Consider the following 22,536-nt stretch of genomic DNA (forward strand, 5'->3'; position numbering starts at 1 on the left):
ACGACTTAATTTATTTTTCATATCTGTTGATATTATCTATTTAGTCGATTCTTTGCTGATGAACACGTTATACAGATCATTTTTATTCTGAAATAGTTGAAATTATTAAAAGCCATAATTATTTCCCAAAGAGACGCATTTTTAATCGCTTTTAAGTTTTTTTTTACAAAAATTTCCACCCAAAAACCTTTGAAATATTCTTGGGCTGTAGTCAAAATTTAATTAAATCTAAAATATGTTTCAATGCTGCCAAAATGAGAACATGGGTAAAGTCTCACATATGGCCTATTTTGCTGCAGCCTGTTCTGCAATGGATGTGTTCAATATTACTTATTTACAGTCAACATGTAATCAGTATCATGAAGAGTGCCTTAAACCTCAAATTCTTTCTTCTTTCTCCTCTTACAGGTACTTTGAGAAGCTCCACCACAATGTGGAGTCGATGGACCTCATCGATTCTACTGGTCCTCACATATTGGATAGCGCAAGCAAGCACCGGTTCTAGTCACAACAGCTTCAAGATTAATCCTAAGCCCTGTACAGTAAACGGCATCGAGGGTACCTGCATGTTCGTATGGGAATGCATCAAATCCGAAGGCCAGCACGTGGGCGTCTGCATGGACTCGTTCATGTTCGGGTCCTGCTGTTCGCACAATCTCACCGAAAATGTGATACCGCAAAATTACCACCAGACTGTCACCTACCGTCCGAAGCCGGCCGGCAGCAATAAGTATAAGCCACCGAAACCTAGGTATTTCAAAGATTAAAAACCCTGTCATATTTTTATTGTAAATAACCAAGAACTAATTTGATTCTGCTGCACAGCACAACTGTCCTGCACTTTTGCGGTTCAAACCACCAAATAATACTCATAACATGTTTCCCCGTTTGCTTTTCTTGCTCCTTCCATGTGTGACCCCCCTGCGTGACCCCTTGAAACCAATGACTTTCATTCGAATGTAAAGTACTTTCGTTAGTAGCAATGGCTACACGACCATTTACCGCCCAGGCAACGGCGGGACGTTGGTGATTCGCCCATCGCATAATCACCACCACCATCAGCACCAGAAACCATCGTCATCCTCCTCTAGTAGTTCTAGTAATAGCAATAACATCAACAGTCATCTTTTTAGTCAAAGGCCAACTGAGGGCACTGTAAATAAACACTCTACCTTATCGACGCCTGCGCAGCTGACAGACCTAGAGATGGCGGGCAGTAGCATGTCAACTGGTAAGTTTCCCTGCTACAATCACACTCGTGGTGAGTCGACTGGAGGAAATTGCTCTAACCATCTCTTCATTCACCCCGCATTTAGGTATATACACCACTCATTGGCAGGCTACAACTGAACCTAGTTTTATTACGAAAACGCGGCCACCGAAGCCGAGTAAGCCGTCCAAGAAACCGATTCTGTCGATTTCGAACAACATTCAAAGTACTGTATTAAAACCAAAACCATCGGTGAGTATCCAGTCATCAATCTTAAATCGCCCACCATCAACAACTCCTACTTTTAGGCCAAGCCGACCAAACCAAGTACCACTACTGTTAAAAGTCCTACCCAGATTAGTATTATTAGCTCGAGCACGTGGCGACCGCCGCCATCGACAACCCTTTGGACGACGACGACGACGACGATGACAACGACGACGACGAGACCAACAACCGCGCTGTCGTCGACGGTGGTGCAATCGACCAGTCTCGCCAGCTCCCCCATTGACACCAACACACACAGTCACGTTGTGGACGTGTCAGCATCATCTGTGATTGGCGACGAAGGATACTCGTCGTCCCCCGAGCTGTATACGGCAGCACCCGGACGGTACACGATATCGGCCGCAAGGAATTACGGTGAGTGTAATGGATGCTTCACAGTTTGAACTTCTTCATGTTGAAAAATATCAATATGAATAACCATGCGCCTCCATCAGTTGATTATTAACCAAAAGAGGCGGATATCTGCCCCTCGGAGACAAAACTCGTTCACGTCATTTTCGCACATAGTCGCGATTCGTTATGCACGGTGCCACCCACAGGTCACCGCAATGTCTCTATTGTTTTTCAAACAAACCAGTAGATTTTCAAAGATACTTAAGTTACTATATAAAGTAGGCGAGCAAGATGGATCGAGTGCTTTATTTAACAGTTATTTGATTATGTTGATAACTTTGTTAGTTTCGCTTATTCGCTCTTGTTGAGCATAAACAATTGAATGGATATTTGCATTATTTTTTTTTTCTATTCTTAACCACTTAACCTAATCGTATTCTTCTACCATGTAAAGTCGGTGACAACAGTGGACCTCCTTAGATTTAACCAATACACTAAGGGGATTCACACGGTCAGAAAATTCCACGTATGTGGCAACCCTAATCCCACCTAATGCATCTGACAGGAGCCAACATATATCGTGTATCCACAATGGAATCCATTGTGGATACACAAATGTTTACATACTAGATGTTGGATTCTTAAAAATGGCGGCCTCGCACCCTGGTGGAAAATTCACTCATTTTTGAGCTAGAGTGGGACAACTCAAAAATGAGTAAACTGCATTTCCAGCGCTAGCCCAAGTGCGCAAATCTTATCAGTTAAAGCCGTATAATAATGCTGATGTCAAGAATATTATCCTGCTTAATCTGGTAACCAAAAATCAAAAATTGACTTTATTTAATTTGAGATTCAGGTTCGGTAGTTAGGTTTGGTTAGGTATCTTTATTAGAGAGATTTTCAGTCAGAGACTGGTTCATCTCTTACTCAGTAGTTGGAAGTAGACCACTTGGACCAGTAGGGTTAAAAATATTTTTTGGACATGTATATAATTTGGACATGCACTGCGATGTATGTCTTGTTCCGGAGAGCTATTAAAAGTAGATACTTCTGAATATCGATTATTTGATCAAACAGACCCTATTTTGATGACTTACGTTGAAAATACGCTTAACAATTAAACATTTACTTCAAAATTATCGAAAATGTAAAATGTTTCACTAAAACCCTTCAAATGCACAGGTATGCAAGACGACATACACTTCACAGTCACATACAATATTCACCTCAAAATCGTTGAAATGTTAATTGTAAGAAATTTAAAAGCCTTATTGCAATGAAAACTGTTCAATAAAGAAGCATTGGGCAGCCAATCTCTTTACATTCATCTAGAACGCCTAAAATAGGTGGTGTCAAAAATACATTACAAGTTTTCTACTGCAAATATACAGGGTGTTAGGTTCATGAGTGCAAACTTTTTAAAGGGTGACAGAGGACCATGCATGGTGAAAAAAATTGTTCTACGCATATGGTCAAATCTCATCCGTTACGTTATTGAACTCCCCATGTTTTTGACTCTTATTGCCTTAACTGGCTATAACTTTAAAATGGTCAAACTTTTCTACCCTTATTCGAAAGATTATTAAATTTTCTATCAAATGGCATCTTTGAATCGATTGGTTTAGTTAAATAACTTAGTTTTCTAGAGCAAAATAGTTAAGAATAGCGTGTTTTTATTTGTTTATGTCAATTATCTTTGAAACATGCGTAATAAATTAAAATTCTTTCTTTGGAAATGTTGTGGCCCCTGTTTCACTCTACAATTCGTTCTTTGACGCCAAATTTCTAACTCTTATCGTTTTCTTGCAATTTTTATTTAAATGTGCGGCACAGTGCGCAAAAAAGTGCTATATATACCTGAGGGTGTCCAAAACATATATTCGGTGTCCAAAATACAATTCTAACAGGCGATTGGAAATTGTGAATTTCTCAGCTTAAAACGCGTTCGTTAAGCTTTTATCACCAGGAACGCAAAGTACAATCGTATTATAAGCCTAATAGTAACTTTACAAAATAATCAATTCCTTTCTATAGAAGCTGGGGGACGATTTTTCTAACGTTGTCTTCAGTCTGTCCAAAATACATGAATGACCCTAAACCCTGGAATATTGATTTGCTAATCCATATACATACACAGAAAGAAATTCTGAAAACTACACGTGAAGTAAATATTAGAACGTTTAAATTTCCAGTTTATTTCATTCGATTTTACATAAAAGAATTTCTTGCACGCAAAGTTGTGAACAAGTTCCATAATGCAGACAACCTGTAATTTTGCAATCCGATGGAGAATTGTGTTAAAAGCGTAAGTAGTTTCTAAAAGCTTGCTCATAAACCTTTGGAATGACGTATCAGACGTAGAAATATTAATTGTTAAACTTATCAATGATGCCACTTAAAAAAAAAATCAAATTTTCCCCATACAGATCGTGCTGTTTGAAACTGTCGCGTTGAAACAACCAGTGTTACCAGTGTGTAGTGTGTGTGTGTAGACATTATTAAATTGACGCGAAAATATTTTTGGCCACATGTTTGTATGAAGCCGCCCCATAGTGGCAATAGTATGGACCCCTCGACTTATATACATTTACAAATTTGCTAAAATAATCAAATTATCACTTTTCAGCCTAGTTTTACCACTTGGAACTGCTATCCAGGAACATAAGCCATGGTCTCCCGGTGGAAGTTTACCGGTAGAAGCAGATTTGGGCAGGAAATTTGAGAATTGCTCAAGTCAAGTATAAGTTAAGGGTCCACTTCTTCTTCTTCTTCTTATTTCTGGCGAGCCGACACCGTTCGGCATCGGCTCTAGTTTAACGTCCGCCTATTTCTGGTAATAAGCCTAAACACGGACGGTCAGGGAGACATCCACACACACCTGACACCCTACATATCGAACCCATCAACATATGGGCCGGGACCTACGGCTTTACTTCCTATCCGAGGCGTGATCAGATATTTTTGTCCCAGGAATACTGACGGCGTCGACTAGGATTGAACCTAGACCGACTGGGGTGAGAGGCAACCACGCTTACCACTACACCACCGACGCCGCTTAAGGGTCCACTATTCGCTAAAATTCTCTAGAAGGATGTTGAAATATCCTAAATGTCATTTCGATCTGTCAAAAAAAAAACCGCACCACAGTGCCACACGGAGCGCGCAAAGAGATTTGTACTCGGTGAATTTCACTCTGAACGGCCTGTGCGGCGCTGCGGTACGTTATTTTTCAACAGTTCGAAATGACATTTAGGATATTTCAACTTCCTTCTGTCTGATAAGATCAAAAGATTTCTAATAATATGATAAGCGTAATGGTGTAAATCCAAGCAGAATTTTCATGCGCTCAGTGCAGACAAGCCTGCCTCCAAGAGTTTCTTATAGGATTCCGCGAGAAGTTTCTTTGGGGATTCTTCGAGGAATTCTTCCAGCGGTCGCTTCTAGAATTCTTTCAAAGATTTTTCCCGGAGAAAGCACGGATGCCTTCTGAAGTTACCCGAGCAGAAGGGCATACCTTACAAATACCATACGAAGAGCAACATGTGCTCTTATACCTAAAATTGTTATTGCTGCGTTATTCTACGACATGTTATGAGAACATCACAATAACAGTCTGAATTATTTGAGCAGATTTTGGTATTGATGTAGTATTTATTGGTTTAGCAGTGAAAATAACCGAAGAACAAGATTTGCTGTTACATCATGAAGTCATCGGACGAATGAAACATTTAATAACAAGAAATGTTATTAGTTTGTTATTCAATAACTTTGAAATAACAAATACAGCACTTGAAATTTTAGGTATGCATTCATTATTAAAATAACAAGACTTGTTATTTTCTAGGTATTATTTATACAAAATTTTGGTATTCGTTTTTGTTATTTTGCCTCTTATTACCACCTAATAAAGGGCATATCAAGGTATGGTAGTATTTAAGATAAATACCTTGATATGTTATTCACTTGTTATTTTCTTCTGCTCGGGTACATCAGAGATTTCTTCAGAAGTTCCTAGAAACTCCTACAGATTCTGGGATTGTTTCAGCAGTTCCTTCAAGAATTTGATTGAGGCTGTAATCAGGCATATCTCCATCAAAATTTCCATGAAGGATCTCCCATGGAGTTCTTACAAGAATGCCCATGATTTTTTTTATCAAGAAATCCTCCAGGATTTCCTTCTGGAATTTGTTCAGGATTTTTTGCGGGGATTCCTTCTCAAAATTCTTTGGGGATTCCTCCTGGAAATCCTTCCTGAAAGCATTCCCCATTGAAATCTATTAAGGATTCCTACAGGAATTCTTTCGAGGTTTCTTCTTGAAAATCCTTCGAGGGCTCCTCCTGGAAATCATTCAGAGTTTCCTTCTAGAATTTCTGCAGGGATTCCTCCTGAAATTCTTTCGGCGATTCGTCTTAGAATTCCTTCTGGAATTCTCCCTGGAATTCCTGAGGATTCCTTTTACATTTCATTTAGGGATTCCTACTTGACTTCCGTTGGAAATTTCTCCTGGAATTGTTTTGGGGATTCCTTCTGAAATTCCTTCGGTTATTCCCCAAGGATCCCTCCTGGAATTTGAGGGTTTCTCCTGGAATTTTTTCGAGGATTCTTGAAAATCCTTCGAGGATGCTTCTTGAAAATGCTTCGAGGACTCCGTCTGCAAATCATTATAAAGATTGCTCCACTTCGAAGATTTATTCTCGACTACCTTCGAGGATTACCACTGGAATTCCTTCGGGGATTCCTCCTGGTCTTCTTCTTGCTGGAATTCTTCCGAGAATTCCTCCTGGATTTCCTTCGGGGATTCCTCCTGGAATTTCTTCGAAATTTTTTTTCTGGGATTCTTTCGGGGATTCCTCTCGAACTTCTTTCAGGGATTGCTGATGAAAATTTTGGCGGCATTCTTTCGCGGATTCCTCTTGGAATTTCTTCGGAGATTCCTCTTGGAATTCCTGTGGGGATTCCTCTTGGAATTCCTTTGGGAATTGCTCCTAAAACTCCTTCTAGCATTACTCCTTCGGGGGTTCTTCCTGGATTTGCTTTGGGGATTGCTCCTGGATTTTTTTCAGGATTCTCCAAGAACTCCTTTGGAAATTGCTCCTGGAATTCCTCCTAGGATTGCTACTGGAATTTCTTCGGGTGTTGATTGATTGATTTGTCTTTATTAAAAAGACTTTCATGTGCTTCGGATATTCTTCCAGAAACTCCTTTGGGAATTCCTCTTAGAATTCTCTCGGGGATTCCTCCTGGAATTCCTTCCTCTTGGATTTTATTTGGGGATTCCTCCTAGAACTCCTTCAGGAATTTCTCCTAAAATTTCTCCGGGGATTACTCGTGAAATTCCTTTGGGGTTCAAGAAATTTTTTGGAGACTCCTCCTGGAATTCCTTTGTGAAATCCCGCTGGCGTTACTATGGAATTTCTGCTGGATTTTTCTGGGTATTCCTCCTGAACTCTTTCAGCGATTCCTGCTGGAATTCTTTCGGGATTCCTCTTGGATATCCTTCGGGGATTCTTCCTGGAATTTCTTCGGGTGATCTTCCTGGAATTCCTGAAAAATTTCATTCCAGGGATTTCAGGGAGTTAGTTTATCCAGGGATCTTTCTACGAGAGATTCTTTAACCACCAGAGATTTGTGCAGAAGTTCCTTCAGAGTTTCGTTCAGCAGTTTCTGCAGGGAATATTTAAGGATTTCTTTCGAGGAGTTTCTTCTGGGATTTCTACTGCAGTTCCTTCAAGTTTCCACCTGAAATTCCTTCCTTGCGACTTTATCATCAAATTTGTTAGTTTCTGAGGCGTATCAGAAAAGCTCAGACTACAATTCAATTCATGACGCTTTGCTTCAGGAAAGTTGATTTCTTTGCTTTGACAATGTTGATTTCATGGTCAAATTACGATCATGCCGATTCACACCGCCGCCGCCGCTGAAAGTTGCCCTGGCGGGACGCCTATGACGCCGCCGCCCTTGGTTAAAAATGGTCCTCGCGTCGCCGCCGAGCAAAATATAGTTGGCGCCAGTCTTGTTAGAGATCACATTCATTTGAACCTTTTCGTCGATATTCGGCCTCCTTTGTCTCCGACATTCGCCACACAAGCAATCAAACTACTGTACGAAACAGAAATGTCAAACGAATGCACTTCAACTCGATAGTGTCTCCGGGAGACGGTTAGGCTTTTGTTATTTCTGTCTTCCTCCATAATGAGAGCTGTGTTGGCAAATGTCATTGTGTCAGACGATAATGATTTGACGCTTTGTTAGGTATGTTTATTGAACTTCGTTCCACCGCTCGTGCTGTGTGTAAGAGGTAACGGTAGCGCACGAATGTAACATAGCAAGCTGACACCCGACTGCGGCAACGAAATGAAGGTAGTGAAAAGTGTCGAATGTTTACAAGACTGGTCGGCGCACAGGTCTAATCTGGACCAGCACTGGTGAACTGATCATATATTAAACTGAACCAAACCCTATCATGCAACACATCAGAAGGCAGAAGTTTAATGAATTTAAAGTTCTAAAACCATGCAATGGGTTGATTTTGGCATAGAAAAGATGTCCGGAAACAAAAAATGGTGACCATAATATACAAGATGGCGGCCAAAATTCTTGATGGTGGTTGTTTTACAAAATTTTAGGCTCTCAAGCCAAGCAATGTGGGTATATTTAACCATCCTCAACTTACGCGGGCTGCCAACATCGTCAGCGCCATGCCAATGCTGAATACAAAAAGCGAGATTTATGAGATTTATTTATAAGTTATGAAGAAAAAATCCAAGACATTAGCTCAAAATTCAAGATAGCGGTGCACAGTAATATTACGAATCAAATGAACATATCCATATTCCATAGATTTGGAAAATATCTGCCCAATTGTTTTTTTTTTGTTTAAGTCTAGTGGACAAAGGTGGACTGTATAAAATAACTAAACGGCTGCAGGTCGAATAGACAGAAAACACATACGATTTAATAGCTGACCAAAGCCGCTATAAGGGAAATCTAAATAAGCAATGTCCAATGCTACGTTCAGACTTAACGTACTCTGTTCAGTTGAGCATGAGCATGAGCATGAGCATGATTGACCGCCCGCGGTTTCCTCTGTTATTGCAAGGACAACTGCATTTACACAAAGAACCAACTGATGATGCTTGGGATTAGCTTTCTCTTCATTGTGTAAATGCTGGAATCCCAATACTTTTCAATAAGCAATACCAGCGCCGGCCGCGTCCGAATGCAGGTCAATTGAGGATAGGGAAGGAAGTGATGACGTGATTCTCGCTTAGGCCAATAACCGAGGAATTCTCTGCGTTACTACGAGAAATCACTAGGAGTTCAGACAGGGGAAATGGAGATGTGTTGAGGATTTTGTCGTGGTAAACGAGTGTAATGTTTTGAATCGCGATTAATAATGCGCTCGCGAAGAAATACCCTTCTAAACCTTGGACGACGAACGCGATCTTTTGTGCCTCAAAACTCACCCTACATAAGTTATTCATTCGCAACTAAGGAGAACACAATGCTAAACACCGACGCATCTGTAGTTTGCGTTTCCGCGCGAGACAATGCTGAACGCGATCAATTCACAAGTATGTATTAACCAAATAACACGTGATAAATAAAGCAGAAAGATCTTACCGCATGGTTCGCCGTCTATCTTTTACCGACCCTCTCTTCTTCCAGAAATTCATGCAACCTTTATTTGAGTCAAAACATTTATTCATTTGGACTAAAATATTACAAAATGTCGACACCGAAGATGACGAACCATTCAAATTTTTGTGTTCATGCAAAAAATTTAAGGAAATTATTTATTATGGAACTAGCGCCGACACATGGCGTGACGAACTTTTCAATATTTGTTAGATAAAAACTCAAAAACCAGAGCAGAATTGTATAAATCCTTTAGCATTAATTATTATTATTATTATTATGATAAAATGGAAAGAGCTCACCAATAAACATCCTTCGAAGTGTCCAGTGCGTATGTGCTACAGCATCTTCCACTAACTGGGCTCTTCTCCGAAATCACACTGAACCGCTACAACTACACACGGGTACGACGATGTGGACATTCCAATTGACGACGACGACGCAGCCGGTCCGAATAAAAAAGCGGCTTTTTCACTTTGCCTCAAAAATCACACTAAACCGCCCCGTACGAAGATGAGCACAGCCAAATCTGCGACGACGACGACGCGGCAGGCCCAAATGAAAAAAATGGCCTCTTCACTTTGCCTCCAAAATCACGAAGATGAGCACAGTCAAACAGACGACGACGGACGATTCGAATGAAAACGCGGCCTGTACACTTTGCCACCAAAAACTCACTAAATCGCCCCGTACGAAGATGAGCAGTCAAATAGACGACGACGACGACCGAATAAAAACGCGGCCTGTACACTTTGCGTTGCGTTGCGTGGTAACGGAGTAATTCGTAGATTGCATACTGAAAGTTGTCATGTTAAAACTTAAATACCCCAATTCTAATTGCTTATGGAATGCTATTTGGGAAGGAACAGCTATCCAACTAGAGGTTGAAGTAAAAAAGACATGAGAACTTCCATTGCCGGCCACGCCCATCTTCTCCGTTACGAGGATAGGAAAGGATGTGATGATATGACACCTACACCTACACTCACAAGAGGTCAGCGACTCACCGACACTCCCATAGGTGTCAAGGAGTTGGATATTTGCAATGGGGGGATTTGGGAATCACTATAAGCGTGTGATGCGACAAGATTGTATTGTAAGTGTATTTGAGTAAATCAAGTAGTTGTGTTGGAGTGAGTGAAAGTGTTTTAGTATATTTAAATACCAACGTTGGGAGTGACATAGCTAAGAAATTTTGTCACTCCATGGGCCTTTCTGAGTCCGGGATGGGGCACAGGCTTTTACACTGTGTCCTGGCTAACAAGCCTAGGCTTAAGCGCCATTGATCGCTCTCTGAAACGATAAGAAACACGTTATGTGGATGGGAAGGGATAGTAGGAAGGGATAACTATTTATCGAAGTGCCAGCGACTCACCGACGCCCTCGAAAATAGAAAGGAAATAGGATTTTGGTACAGGAATGGTCAGGAATTCAGTATTATTTTAACAATGCATGTCAAGATGCATGTATTAAGAAAAGGGCCTATCTGCCTTTTGCAAACAAACACGTCTCCGCCTCTGCAGGGCTCACCCGCATCCACCCACACACGTCAACACACCTAACAGATAACTTACTCTAACATGCGTAGGCTGACGCAGATAGGCCTCACATAGAAAGAAACGTGCCTCAAAAGCAGACAGGCCTCTTTCAGATATTAGGTCGGAACTCCAAACCAACCGACAATAATCCCTGAACAAGGCGTATCTTACCGCGTATCGCGCTACATCGAAAAAGTGTCCGCCACATAAATTTCGCCCAGATGGTCCTGCTATCCTAGCGCTCCACATCACACATAAAAGTTAAAGCCGTCGGGACACTATTATAATGAACGGTTCCACCGGCAAACTTAAGCCACCCAGCACGTAAACCCCGACATCTCAGCAGGGCCACCCCCAATAAGAAAATCAAGATTCTGGTTGGAAACTGCCCCACTTTTACAGCAAAACCACAAACCGAATGAACTCAGTTCACTGCTGTATGGATTCATCCACCGGTGAACCGAACTTACTCGGTCCTAGAATTCCGACACTAGAGCGGGCCATCTCCAATTAAAATCGTTCAATTGTATTTGAGAATAACCCCGCTCCAGTATCAAAACTCCCGGGTAGAGCGAATTCCGTTCATCGGTGGATAAGTTCATAAGTCCATCAACAGAATTAAAACCACCTTGCCCTCACCACACCCTAACAGTGTTGGTAAACTCACACTCAAAGCACACTCATGAACCGCTCCTGCGTGAGCAAACTCGCGCGCGATTCTGAATCGTTTTCTCACGCGCGAGAATTTCATGCAAAATCTCGCTCTCACGAGTCAAGCGTCGAAATCTCGTTCGCTTGTAAAACGAATCCAAATCAATTTGAACGGCGTTCAATGTTGTTGTACGCTAGATTTGTTTCTGTTTTATCATACAATCCTAAAATCTTCGGTTTAAATATTAAGAACACAAAGAAATAAAGCAATGAGTGAAATTATGAGTCAACTCATGCATGATTTTTTCGACGGTGATTTTGGCGAGTCAAGAATCGCGCGTGAAACAACTCAACCATGAGATTTGAGAATTTGAGTTTTTACCAACACTGCCCTAACACATACCCATATCGTTGTTCCTACTGGGTATCATCTCGTTGTGGTCAGGTTCCATCCCAGTTGCGGTATGTAGTAATATGGAAAACTCTTAGATGAAATTAAATAAATTATTGAATAAACAACAAATACAACAAATTGGTACAAATCTACAACCTAGCATCTATATCGGTTTCTCGATTTTCAGCTGCAGTAGCAGCTTCCCAAGCGAAACTGCTACTTGGAATCAACTTCTTTTACAGTTCATTTCTATCCCATTCTCCCGCACCCATTACCATAGAGACAGCTGCTCTGCAACTAGCCTAAGTGTGCCGCATTCGTACAGCTGCGTATAGAAAATTACAAAATTGTCCAGTATTTCAGGTATTTATTATGTGCTAGTAAGACAGGTCGGTAGCTCTCTCCCCCGTCCCACCGCTGAAGGTTAAACACACGGGTTTGCTAGAGTCAAGCCGATCTATTCCCAGCAACCATGCTGCCATGCTGGGAAATTCCAACCTCTCACAAACCAAATACAAATCGAAAATCACTGTCAATTCAAAAAGCAGTTCCTCAGCATATATCGCTTGAAAATACATCGTCCCAAATCCCAACCAAGTTAGAACATGCTCACCGGATTTTTGGGTAGCCTCCTGTAGTTTCTTTTTCCTTCGCTTCGCAATAGGAACTGCTGTTACATTATACATATTATCCGATGTCCGGTAAAACCTCCTAACACATAGGTCGAACAGCCGGACCATTATCAATCACGCACGTTTAATCACCTTTTTGCATCGGTTTCCGAACATTTTTAATCAACTTTAGCACAATCTTCCACCAATTCACAAATCGATCAGCCGAATTTAAATTACACGGCACGAAAAAACTGACAGACCTTAACGTACTCTGTTCAGTTGACTGAGAAAGTAATTGAACTGGATCTTGCAAATATATAAGCAGCATCAGTTTAATATTTCACTGTACCAATCGATGGAATCGAAGAAAACTTTATCATTCCACGCGTCGTTTCATATGGGCACTAAAATTTGTCTGTGATAATGTTGAAGAATATCAACGAAAATAGGAACCAGTTTACCGTCATGATTGTTTGTACCATAAACAGGATTTTTGTCAAATGGTTAAAAGTGCGATATTCATTAAGGCTAACACAAATTTCGATTTTCTCTTATGTCACCGCCCCCTCGGAAAATTTTGGTCAAAATTCAACATTTTGAGGGGGGACACCAATAAATTATTCACGAAATTTTAAAATTTTAAGGTGAAATTAGAGTTGCACAGAAAATTTCTTAACAAATCAGATGAGTTTATAGATTTTGCCGAATTGATAGGGTATTTCTTCGTCAAATACATTTATTATTTACTAGCTGTACCTGACAAACTTTGTCTTGCCTAGATGTGGTTTGACAACTGTTGTGTTTTTGCAACACCGCACTCTAGATTGGTTTTATTTTGATCGGGTTGAATTTCTTCCTAGTTCATTAAAATTAATTACTTTCACTATTTGTATGCCTTTTTAGATGATTTTCGTAACTTATTTTACATATAAACACAGCCACCACGAATACGAATCGAACCATGCAAGACTCATGCTGATCGGTTAACCCGTTCTTAAGTTTTGTTGCCTCAAAGGAACTTCAAACTTATTTTTATATATATAGATTGTCCTCCCCCTTAGTGAGCCAACGAGTATTGTGACAAAAGAAGAAAATGAGATTTGTTCCGGCCTAATATGTCACTTGAGTTTGGTTGAGATGGTTTCTCGAAGGCACAAGAAAGACACCATCACCGCTAGGTAGGTAGATTAAAAAGTTTTTTTTAAATTTTATTATGGGTCGTTTAATTGGCGGTCCACACAAGATGGCTGCGAGGACTGGGAGCGATTGGCCTAGTACTTCGTCCAGAGAATAAGGATGCTTCATTTGGTGTCAATTTAACGGATAATATACGCACAGTATCTAGCCATGTACAAAATGTCATAACAATTGGTTTGAAATTGACTGAGTTGTAGCAGCAAGTGCCCAAAATAGGTACTGCCCAAATGGTCCCGGACCCTATGTATTTATCTATCGCATTTGTCCCACAAACTAAATCACGTACCTAATCGTTAATGATCCAATTGCATAGAGCAAGTATTTTATTTGCTCACAAACGATTACTTAGCGACACCAAATGATGATGATTGTTTTCCCTCTCTCCAAACCCCTTCCAGAATGCGGCGTGCAAACGATGGGTCGGCCGGAGACGCGCATTGTGGGCGGCAAGAACGCCCCCTTCGGACGGTGGCCCTGGCAAGTGTCGGTCCGGCGGACGTCCTTCTTCGGTTTCTCCAGTACGCATCGCTGCGGTGGGGCTGTGATCAACGACAACTGGATTGCCACCGCCGGTCACTGTGTAGATGAGTAATTGAAGTCCTTTTCATTTTATTATCTTATGCTCCGTCCGGTTCCAAACCATTTGGAACGAGAAGCTAGCTGAATGGGTTCTCGTCGAACTGAAACGAAAGTTTTCCAAATTCACGTCCCATTCGAGTTCCATTCCATTATTCCCCCATATAAATTCGCTGATGATACGTGTTCGTATTTCTCCTTTCTCTCTAATTATTGTCTAGCTTGTTGACGTCCCAGATACGGATACGGGTCGGCGAGTATGACTTTTCGCACGTGCAGGAGCAATTACCGTACACGGAACGTGCCGTCGCGAGGAAAGTCGTCCATCCGAAGTACAACTTCTTCACCTATGAATTCGATCTGGCGCTGGTGAAACTGGAGCAACCACTCGTGTTCGCCCCGCACATAAGTCCAATCTGTCTACCGGCGACGGATGATCTGCTAATCGGCGAGAATGCCACCGTCACCGGCTGGGGTAGGCTCAGCGAAGGTGGCACGCTGCCCTCGGTGCTGCAGGAGGTAAGTTCTCTAAGTTCGTTCTGTGAGGCGGGGGGATTTGAGGGGAAAACTTTTCAAATTACTTCTCAAACAGAGTTACGCTAAATAATTGAAGCTGTTGTGCAAACAAACTTGCTCTGCAGTTTGTTCGTTTAAGGTTCGTTTGCCAGGACGGGGCGGTCTCATTTGCTCTCAAGGATCCTCTCCTTCAGCCGTCGTGCTGGGTTGCCGCCACTTAATGCTTGCGCCATTACGCGTGAAGTGAATTGAAATTTTGGTGCTCAATTTTGTTGACTCGATTCGCGATAGCACTGAATATGCAATGAGCGCTCGGATGAGCTGGTGTGAGTGGTTTGCTCAGAATCCACTGAATGCTAATGATTTCTGGTCTGGATTTAATTCACGTTTATGCAAATTTACATTACATTTGTAGCAATCGACTTTGGAGATGCATTTAGTGGTGGTATAGGATAGTATAACTAGGGGAACTGCAGATGAGCATGATAGCATGATATCATAATATTGGCATTTCCAATAGTACTAAAGGATGAGAAGCTGAGATATGTTAGAGATGTTTTGGTAATAAGATTAGTTCTCGGAACTAGCACTCTGTCGTCGTAGGCATGATAGTACAATCTAAATTGGGGTCAAGGGATCAATCTCTCAGTTAGTTATTTTTCTTAAGTTGATTCAAGCACCTACCATGCAGTTCTATTGAAGCATCTGCAAAAATTCAGTCATTCCCGAAAATCTTCTCAGAACAACTTTTTATATTTAATGGAGTTACTATGTTAAAAACAGGGTTTTCAGTTAGCCTAATGGTTAAGGCTATGGATCGCCAATTCGGAGACGGCGGGTTCGATTCCCGTTCCGGTCGGGAAAATTTTCTCGACTCCCTGGGCATAGTGTATCACTGTACTTGCCTCACAATATACAAATTCATGCAATGGCAGACAAAGAAAAGCCCTTCAATTAACAACAGTGGAAGTGCTCAAAGAACACTAAGTTGAAGCGAGGCAAGCCAAGTCCCAGTGGGGACGTCGAGCCATAAAGAAGAAGAAGAAGAAGAAGAAAAAGAAGAAGAAGATGTTGAATACAGTTCCGTTCAATTCCGATTATGTTTTTACAACACATAACAGATACATTTTTCGATCTCAACTGCAAGAGTGTAGAATCGTCTTCAGTGTCTCGTACTTGACTCGGCCTGGCTACCTTGACGTGGCCACCACACGATGTACGCATTAAAAATATAATTAGCCGAGGAAGCTCCCAGTAAGCTGAGAAGATGGAAGTGAAGAAGTGAAGACGGAATGTCAGGGATTTGATTTCCAAAATATTGAATGTCAGATCCTAATAAAGAGGTTAGCAGTTGGGGTTAGGACATATACTGTATGCAAAAAAAGAAAACCTTATTAATCAACCTAGCGGTGATGGCGCCTTTCTCGTGCCTTCGAAAACCCAATTTAATTAAACTCAAGTGGCATGTTGATGAATATCGCACTTTCATACGCCCAGAAAAAAAATAATGGCCCCAGAAATCATATCGTTTATCTGGCTTTTGATATATGAGCCTTAAATTCTTTTAAATGCCGTTATATTGAATTTTGAGCCGCCATTTTGGATTTAAGTTCACCATCTTAGAAATTCTGTACGTTATTTTTGGACTCCAGACTTCTGACCCAAAACAACTATACTCGTATTGAATGGTTTTAGAGACTAAAACTCCATTAAACAGCCTCCGTCTTGGATATTATACCGATAATGGTTATTCTAGTTGCTATTTTTGGACTCAGAAAATCCTCCCCATACCTTATTACTGGAAAAACTTGTAATTAGAAGGCACGAAATGTTGCTAATTGGCAAATTGAGAGATGAAATTTGCGAAAAAAATCGCGTTCTGGTAGGATTTTTTTTTCACAAATTTCATCTCTCAATTTGCCAATTAGCAACATTTCGTGCTTTCTAATTACAAGTTTTTCCAGTATGCTTCAGACATACCAGCTAAGGGAACGTCCATAAATTACGTCACGTTTTTAGGGGGGAGGGGGGGTTCAGTAAAGTGTGACAATTCATACAAAAATTTCAGAGCTCTCATACAAAAAGTGTGACATAGGGTGAGGGGGGGGGGGGTTGAAAAAAGGCCATTTTTGCGTGACGTAATTTATGGACGCTCCCTAATCTGGTAAAATGCCAGTAAAATGGGCAATATGTATCATTGCATATCTTATTAGCATTAAACTTTATTAAACAGCCACCATCTAGAATTTGGGACGATATCTTAGATTTTAGATCGCCATACTGAATATTCTGGTCACATTTTGGGCTTCGGATATCTTCTCCATACTAAATATACCCATATTGCATGGTTTTAAAGCCTAAAACTCGATTAAAAAGCCGCCATCTTGAATTGGAAGGTGTTATCTTGGATATTCCGGTAGCTATTTTTGGACACCGGAAATCTTACACATACCAAATATACCCAAATTTCATGGGTTTAGAGTATAAAACTTCATTAAACAGCCGCCACTTTGAATTTTGAGTAGTCATATTTGATTTTAGACTGCCATCTTGGTTATCTGATGGACACCGGACATCTTCCCCATACAAAATATATTCATATTGCATGGATTAGAGCCTAAAACTCCATTAAACATCCGCCATCGTGAATTTTGGGCCGCCATCTTGGATTTTAGACCACCATATTGAATTTTCTGGTCGCTATTTTTAGACTTCTTCTTCTTCTTTATTTATTTATTTATTTATTTATTTATTTATATTTGATTTGATCCATCTGACATAAAAATTGTCTTAATGAATATAATGGCTATGGCTCTACGTCCCCACTGGGACTTGGCCTGCTTCGCTTCAACTTAGTGTTCTTTGAGCACTTCCACAGTTATTAATTGAAGGGCTTTCTTTGCCTGCCATTGCATGAAATTGTATATTGTGAGGCAAGTACAATGATACGCTATGCCCAGGGAGTCGAGAAATTTTTCCCGACCGGAACGGGAATCGAACCCGCCGTCTCCGGAATGGCGATCCATAGCCTTAACCACTAGGCTAACTGGAGACCCATATTTTTAGACTCCAGGCATCTTATTCATACTAAATATAATACGCCATCTTAGATTTTAGATCGCCATACGGGATATTCTGGTCACCAGTGATGTCATTGTGGTTACTCCAAGTTACTCACTGAGTAACCAGCTTTTTCAACTCTTAGTATGAGCGCCACACGGCGTGTGTATGGGAAAAGTTTATAACAAAAAATAGGCATCGTCAAATTTTTCGCTATTCAAAAATAGAGGCTTTCAGCTTTCATTTGCAGGGTCCCTCATAAAAATCCACCGAGGGATCCCGAACAACTTTTTCAGAATACTGTTTTTCCCCATACAAAATGCACGGTTCCAAATTAATTTCTATTTCTACTTATCAAACATACCCAATTTTTGTATGAAAAAGTTCCCCCGATGGAATATTTCGATGTTGGGCTTGAATGAAAGCTGGTAGCGTCAACTTTCGCGTAGCGTAAAAATTAGTGATGCCCATTTTTTTGTAATAAATTTGTTCTACCAGACACACCGTGCGCCATCGTAAATATAAGAAGAACCACTATTTTTTTATGCTTTGTGCTCTCACACATGTAAGAATATAGCTCTCAGTGAAAATAGGAATAGTTTCCGCCCTATTGTATATAACAAAGTCGCCAAAGCCTAAGTGATTTTTTCAATGTTTTTGCGTCCGTAAGACCGGTGCAGAGAAAAGGCGACAAGAGATGGTTTCCCTAATAAAAAGGCGGAGGGACGCTTACCTGAGTATAGATGGATTTATCCCTCAAAACCCCTCTTTCGGGCACAGTTGGTGCACTCATATTTTAGATATTATGAAAGAAAAAAAATTACATCTAACTGTTTTGCCCTTACATCAAGAAGGCCGACTCCAGAGGCGTGGTATCCTCCATTTGGGACATATATGTTATTTGCGCCCTCTTATGTGTTTACGATGATGTTAAATATCTGTCTCTTAAATATAAGGGAATCTCCTGTTAAGTTTTTCATGTTTGCGCACTCACAAATTAAGGAAAAATTACCCTTATAAAAATTTCAGGCTGAACGTCCACGTAGGTGCAAAACAGTTTTTTTTATGGATTGTGGATATCGGATGTTTCCTACCCCATTTCATGGTCTTAGAATACCTAGAAAAAACCTCTTTGATTTGCCCGATAAAGAAATTTCCTACCTCATATTAAACATTTTTCTTGCGCTCTCATTCCAAATCATTGTGGGGACTTGTCGTCACAAGCGGATACTTTGGTGGTTCGGTTTTGAATGAATGTTTTATTTCAACCAATCTTACTTGCTAGGTTACATGAATTTCGGGATCGATCAAATATGTATCGATCCTCACTTACACGTTTAAAGTATATAGAAATATAGAGAGGGACAGATAGAGATGCGCTGTGCTAGTCAGTTAGTTGTGTGTCGTTAATAGGAAACAGATGGGTTAAGTAAAATAGAATGCATACTGCTGACTGTTACATTGCAGTTCGTTCGCATTTGTGTTCTCACGCTGTGAAATGTAAATTGACCTGGGTATGGTTCGGGTCTGTCACCTCGAGTGGTTACGACATGCTTTAGGTTTCGGTAAAAGATTTATGTTGCAGTTTTATGAACTGTATGAAGCAGGGTGGTCTGCTAAGGGTAAAGAATTTATATTGATGTAAAACAGATGTAGGCACAGCACACCTACCCCCTTTGGGAAGAATGGTTTACGCAGTTAACCATTAATTATAATCTAAGCGTTAACCTTATACATTCTTATTATTTCATTTATTTTTGTGTTATATATTAGTTTGATTGTTCTAATAAAGAAAATTATAATTGCAAATTTGATTCATTTGATAATTCTGTTTTTGTGAACTCTTTGTTTTTCTTTTGATATTACGTTTTCTATTGTTACATTAGGATGGTCTATGTTTATAATTTTATATGGTCCTGAGTACACGGGATCAAGTTTTCTTCGATTCTCTATTTTTAGGTAAACTGTATCTCCTACATTTATTTCCAATGGGTTTGATGATAGTGATTGATTTTGATTTCTAAGAGTTTTGGATTTGTCTAATAAAATTTTGGCTTTTGCACATGCTGTTTGAATTCGGTATTTCATTTCGGTAAAATATGAATCTGTATTGTAAACTGGGTCGATATTGCTAGTTGAGGTTTTTGAAATTTGGCATTGTCTTCCGTATACTAATTCAAATGGGGAAAATTTGTGTTCCGAGTGAGGTGTGGTATTGTAATAAAATGTGTAGTAAGGCAACCATGAATCCCAATCGTCATGTTGCTCGTTTATGAAATGTCTTAAATATTCGTTTAGGCATTTGTGATTACGCTCTAAACTACCTATTGTTTCTGGGTGGTATGCAGTCGAGAAGTTTTGTTGTATCTGAAGCAAATTGCAAATATTCTGAAACACTTCGTTTCTATATTCGGTACCCATATCTGTTTTGATAATAGAGGGGCTACCATATTTTAAAATTAGGGTTTCGACGAACGCTTTTGCTAGTGTGTTCGCCTGCTTATCCACTATTGGTGTAACTACGACATATTTTGATAATTCGCATTGGATAGTTAATGCATAGCGATTACCATTATTTGATCTCGTAAATGGTCCTATAGTGTCCATCGAGATAGTTTGGAAAGTTTTTTCGGGTGTTGTTGTATGAGTAAATGATTCTTTTGTTTTAATCGAGTGCTTGTTCTGCTTACAGAAAAGACAAGATTTAACATATTTCGTGATAATAGATTTCATATTAGAAAAATAATAGTTTCGCCTCAATCTGAGTATAAGTTTGTTTATACCTACGTGTCCTCCTAAGGGTGTCACGTGGTTTTCTTCAATGATTTTCATTATTTCGTTTTCATCTTTCAATATTTGCGCAGGGGCGTAAAGTATCAACTGAACATGAGTCAGTGTTTCATTACATATTATTTTAAAATTTTCAGGTGTCACCATTGTAAAGATTTCGTCGTTTCTTGCAATTGCTAGTTTATTAATTTCAACGTTTTTGGCCATTTCGTTGATTATTTTAAGGTACCTTTTTAAATTAAGTTTTCTCAATGCATAGGGAAATTGAGCTTGAGCAATAACCCTTTTCACATTTTTCGAGTAAATTGTCGCATATAGGTGGTTTTGCTGAATTGAAAAATTGAGCTTTAGCATGTTAAATGCATCGATATTATTAATAGAATCATATGCCATAAGGTGATCAATCTCATTAGCAGTTTGAGTTCTTGCTGAAGTTTGTTGTGGTGTTTGAGTCATGGATCTTGTTTGTACTCTTAGTATTTGAAGATTTTTGAGTTGTTCCGAATCTATGCTGATACGAGATAGTGCGTCGGGCCCGACGTTTTCTTTTCCTTTCACGTATTCAACTTCGAAAACGAACTCCTCTAAATCTATTCTCATCCGGGTAAGTTTCGATGACGGGTTTGTCATGGAGAATAAGTACACAAGTGGGCGATGGTCAGTTCTGACCACGAATTTTCTACCGTAAAGATAGGGTTTAAAGTGCAAAACAGCCCAGTGGATAGCCGTCAATTCTTGTTCAATAGTTGACTTGTTACTTTCTCCTTTAGTGAAAGATCGGCTGGCGTATGCCACTGGTAAGTCAATATCACCATGTCTTTGTGACAATACAGCACCGCATGCTATTTTGGATGCGTCTGTGCTGAGAATAAAAGTTTTGCCATAATCAGGAAATTTTAAGATTTTTGGAGATAGAAGTTTATTTTTGAGTGTAACGAAAGCTTCTTTACATTGTTCGTTCCAAATAAATTTAGCATTTTTACGTGATAATGCATTCAATGGAGCAGCTATATCAGCGAAGTAAGGTATGAATCGTCTGTAATAATTACAGAACGCTACAAATCTCTTTACTTCGTCTGATGTTTTTGGCTCGGGGTAATTCAAAATAGAAGAGTATTTACTTTTATCCGGTTGGATCCCTTGTTCGGAAATATGATGTCCTAAATAGGTAACATCAGCGCAAAAAAAATTGCATTTGGAAGGGTTTAATTTTAAGTTAAATTTCCGTAATCGCTCGAAAACTTTTTCAAGATTTGCCAAGTGATGATTAATTGAGCATCCGACAACAATTATATCATCTATGTAAAGGAATGCACTCTCTGGGGGCAATCCACTCAGAGCAATGGTCATCATTCTCTGGAAACTGTTTGCTGATATATTTAAACCGAATGGTAATCGGTTAAATTCAAAATGACCTGACGTCGTGGAGAAGGCGGTATATGGTTTAGAATTTTCATCGAGTTCAACTTGATGAAAACCGGACATCAAGTCTAATGTGGTGAAATATTTCGCTCTACCTAGTTGATCGAGAATGTCGTCTACCCTAGGTAAAGGGAATTTGTCGGCAACTATTTTCTTGTTTAGCTGCCTGAAGTCAACGACCAAACGCCATTTTTTGGTATCCGTTGAGGACTTCTTTGGAACAAGAAGTATGGGTGAATTATATGGCGATACAGAAGGTTGTATTATGTTATCGTTTAAAAGTTTATCGACTTGTGTGTCAATTTCGT

The 22,536-nt window shown here is 40.0% G+C and overlaps 1 protein-coding gene across 5 annotated transcripts in view; it reads left to right on the forward strand.

Moving 5' to 3' along the window:
* LOC109429174 (serine proteinase stubble) overlaps positions 1 to 22,536 on the forward strand; it is a 555,654-nt gene that overhangs the window by 462,525 nt on the left and 70,593 nt on the right. For all 5 annotated transcript variants that reach the window (XM_062856805.1, XM_062856807.1, XM_062856808.1 and 2 more), the window contains 6 exons: positions 409 to 751; positions 966 to 1,231; positions 1,317 to 1,462; positions 1,519 to 1,852; positions 14,263 to 14,452; positions 14,662 to 14,959. In XM_062856805.1, coding sequence (XP_062712789.1) covers positions 409 to 751; positions 966 to 1,231; positions 1,317 to 1,462; positions 1,519 to 1,852; positions 14,263 to 14,452; positions 14,662 to 14,959 — 1,577 coding nt within the window. The remainder of the gene's footprint in view (positions 1 to 408; positions 752 to 965; positions 1,232 to 1,316; positions 1,463 to 1,518; positions 1,853 to 14,262; positions 14,453 to 14,661; positions 14,960 to 22,536) is intronic.

The sequence above is a fragment of the Aedes albopictus genome, chromosome 3, assembly GCF_035046485.1.
Source record: "Aedes albopictus strain Foshan chromosome 3, AalbF5, whole genome shotgun sequence".
Lineage (NCBI taxonomy): Eukaryota > Metazoa > Arthropoda > Insecta > Diptera > Culicidae > Aedes > Aedes albopictus.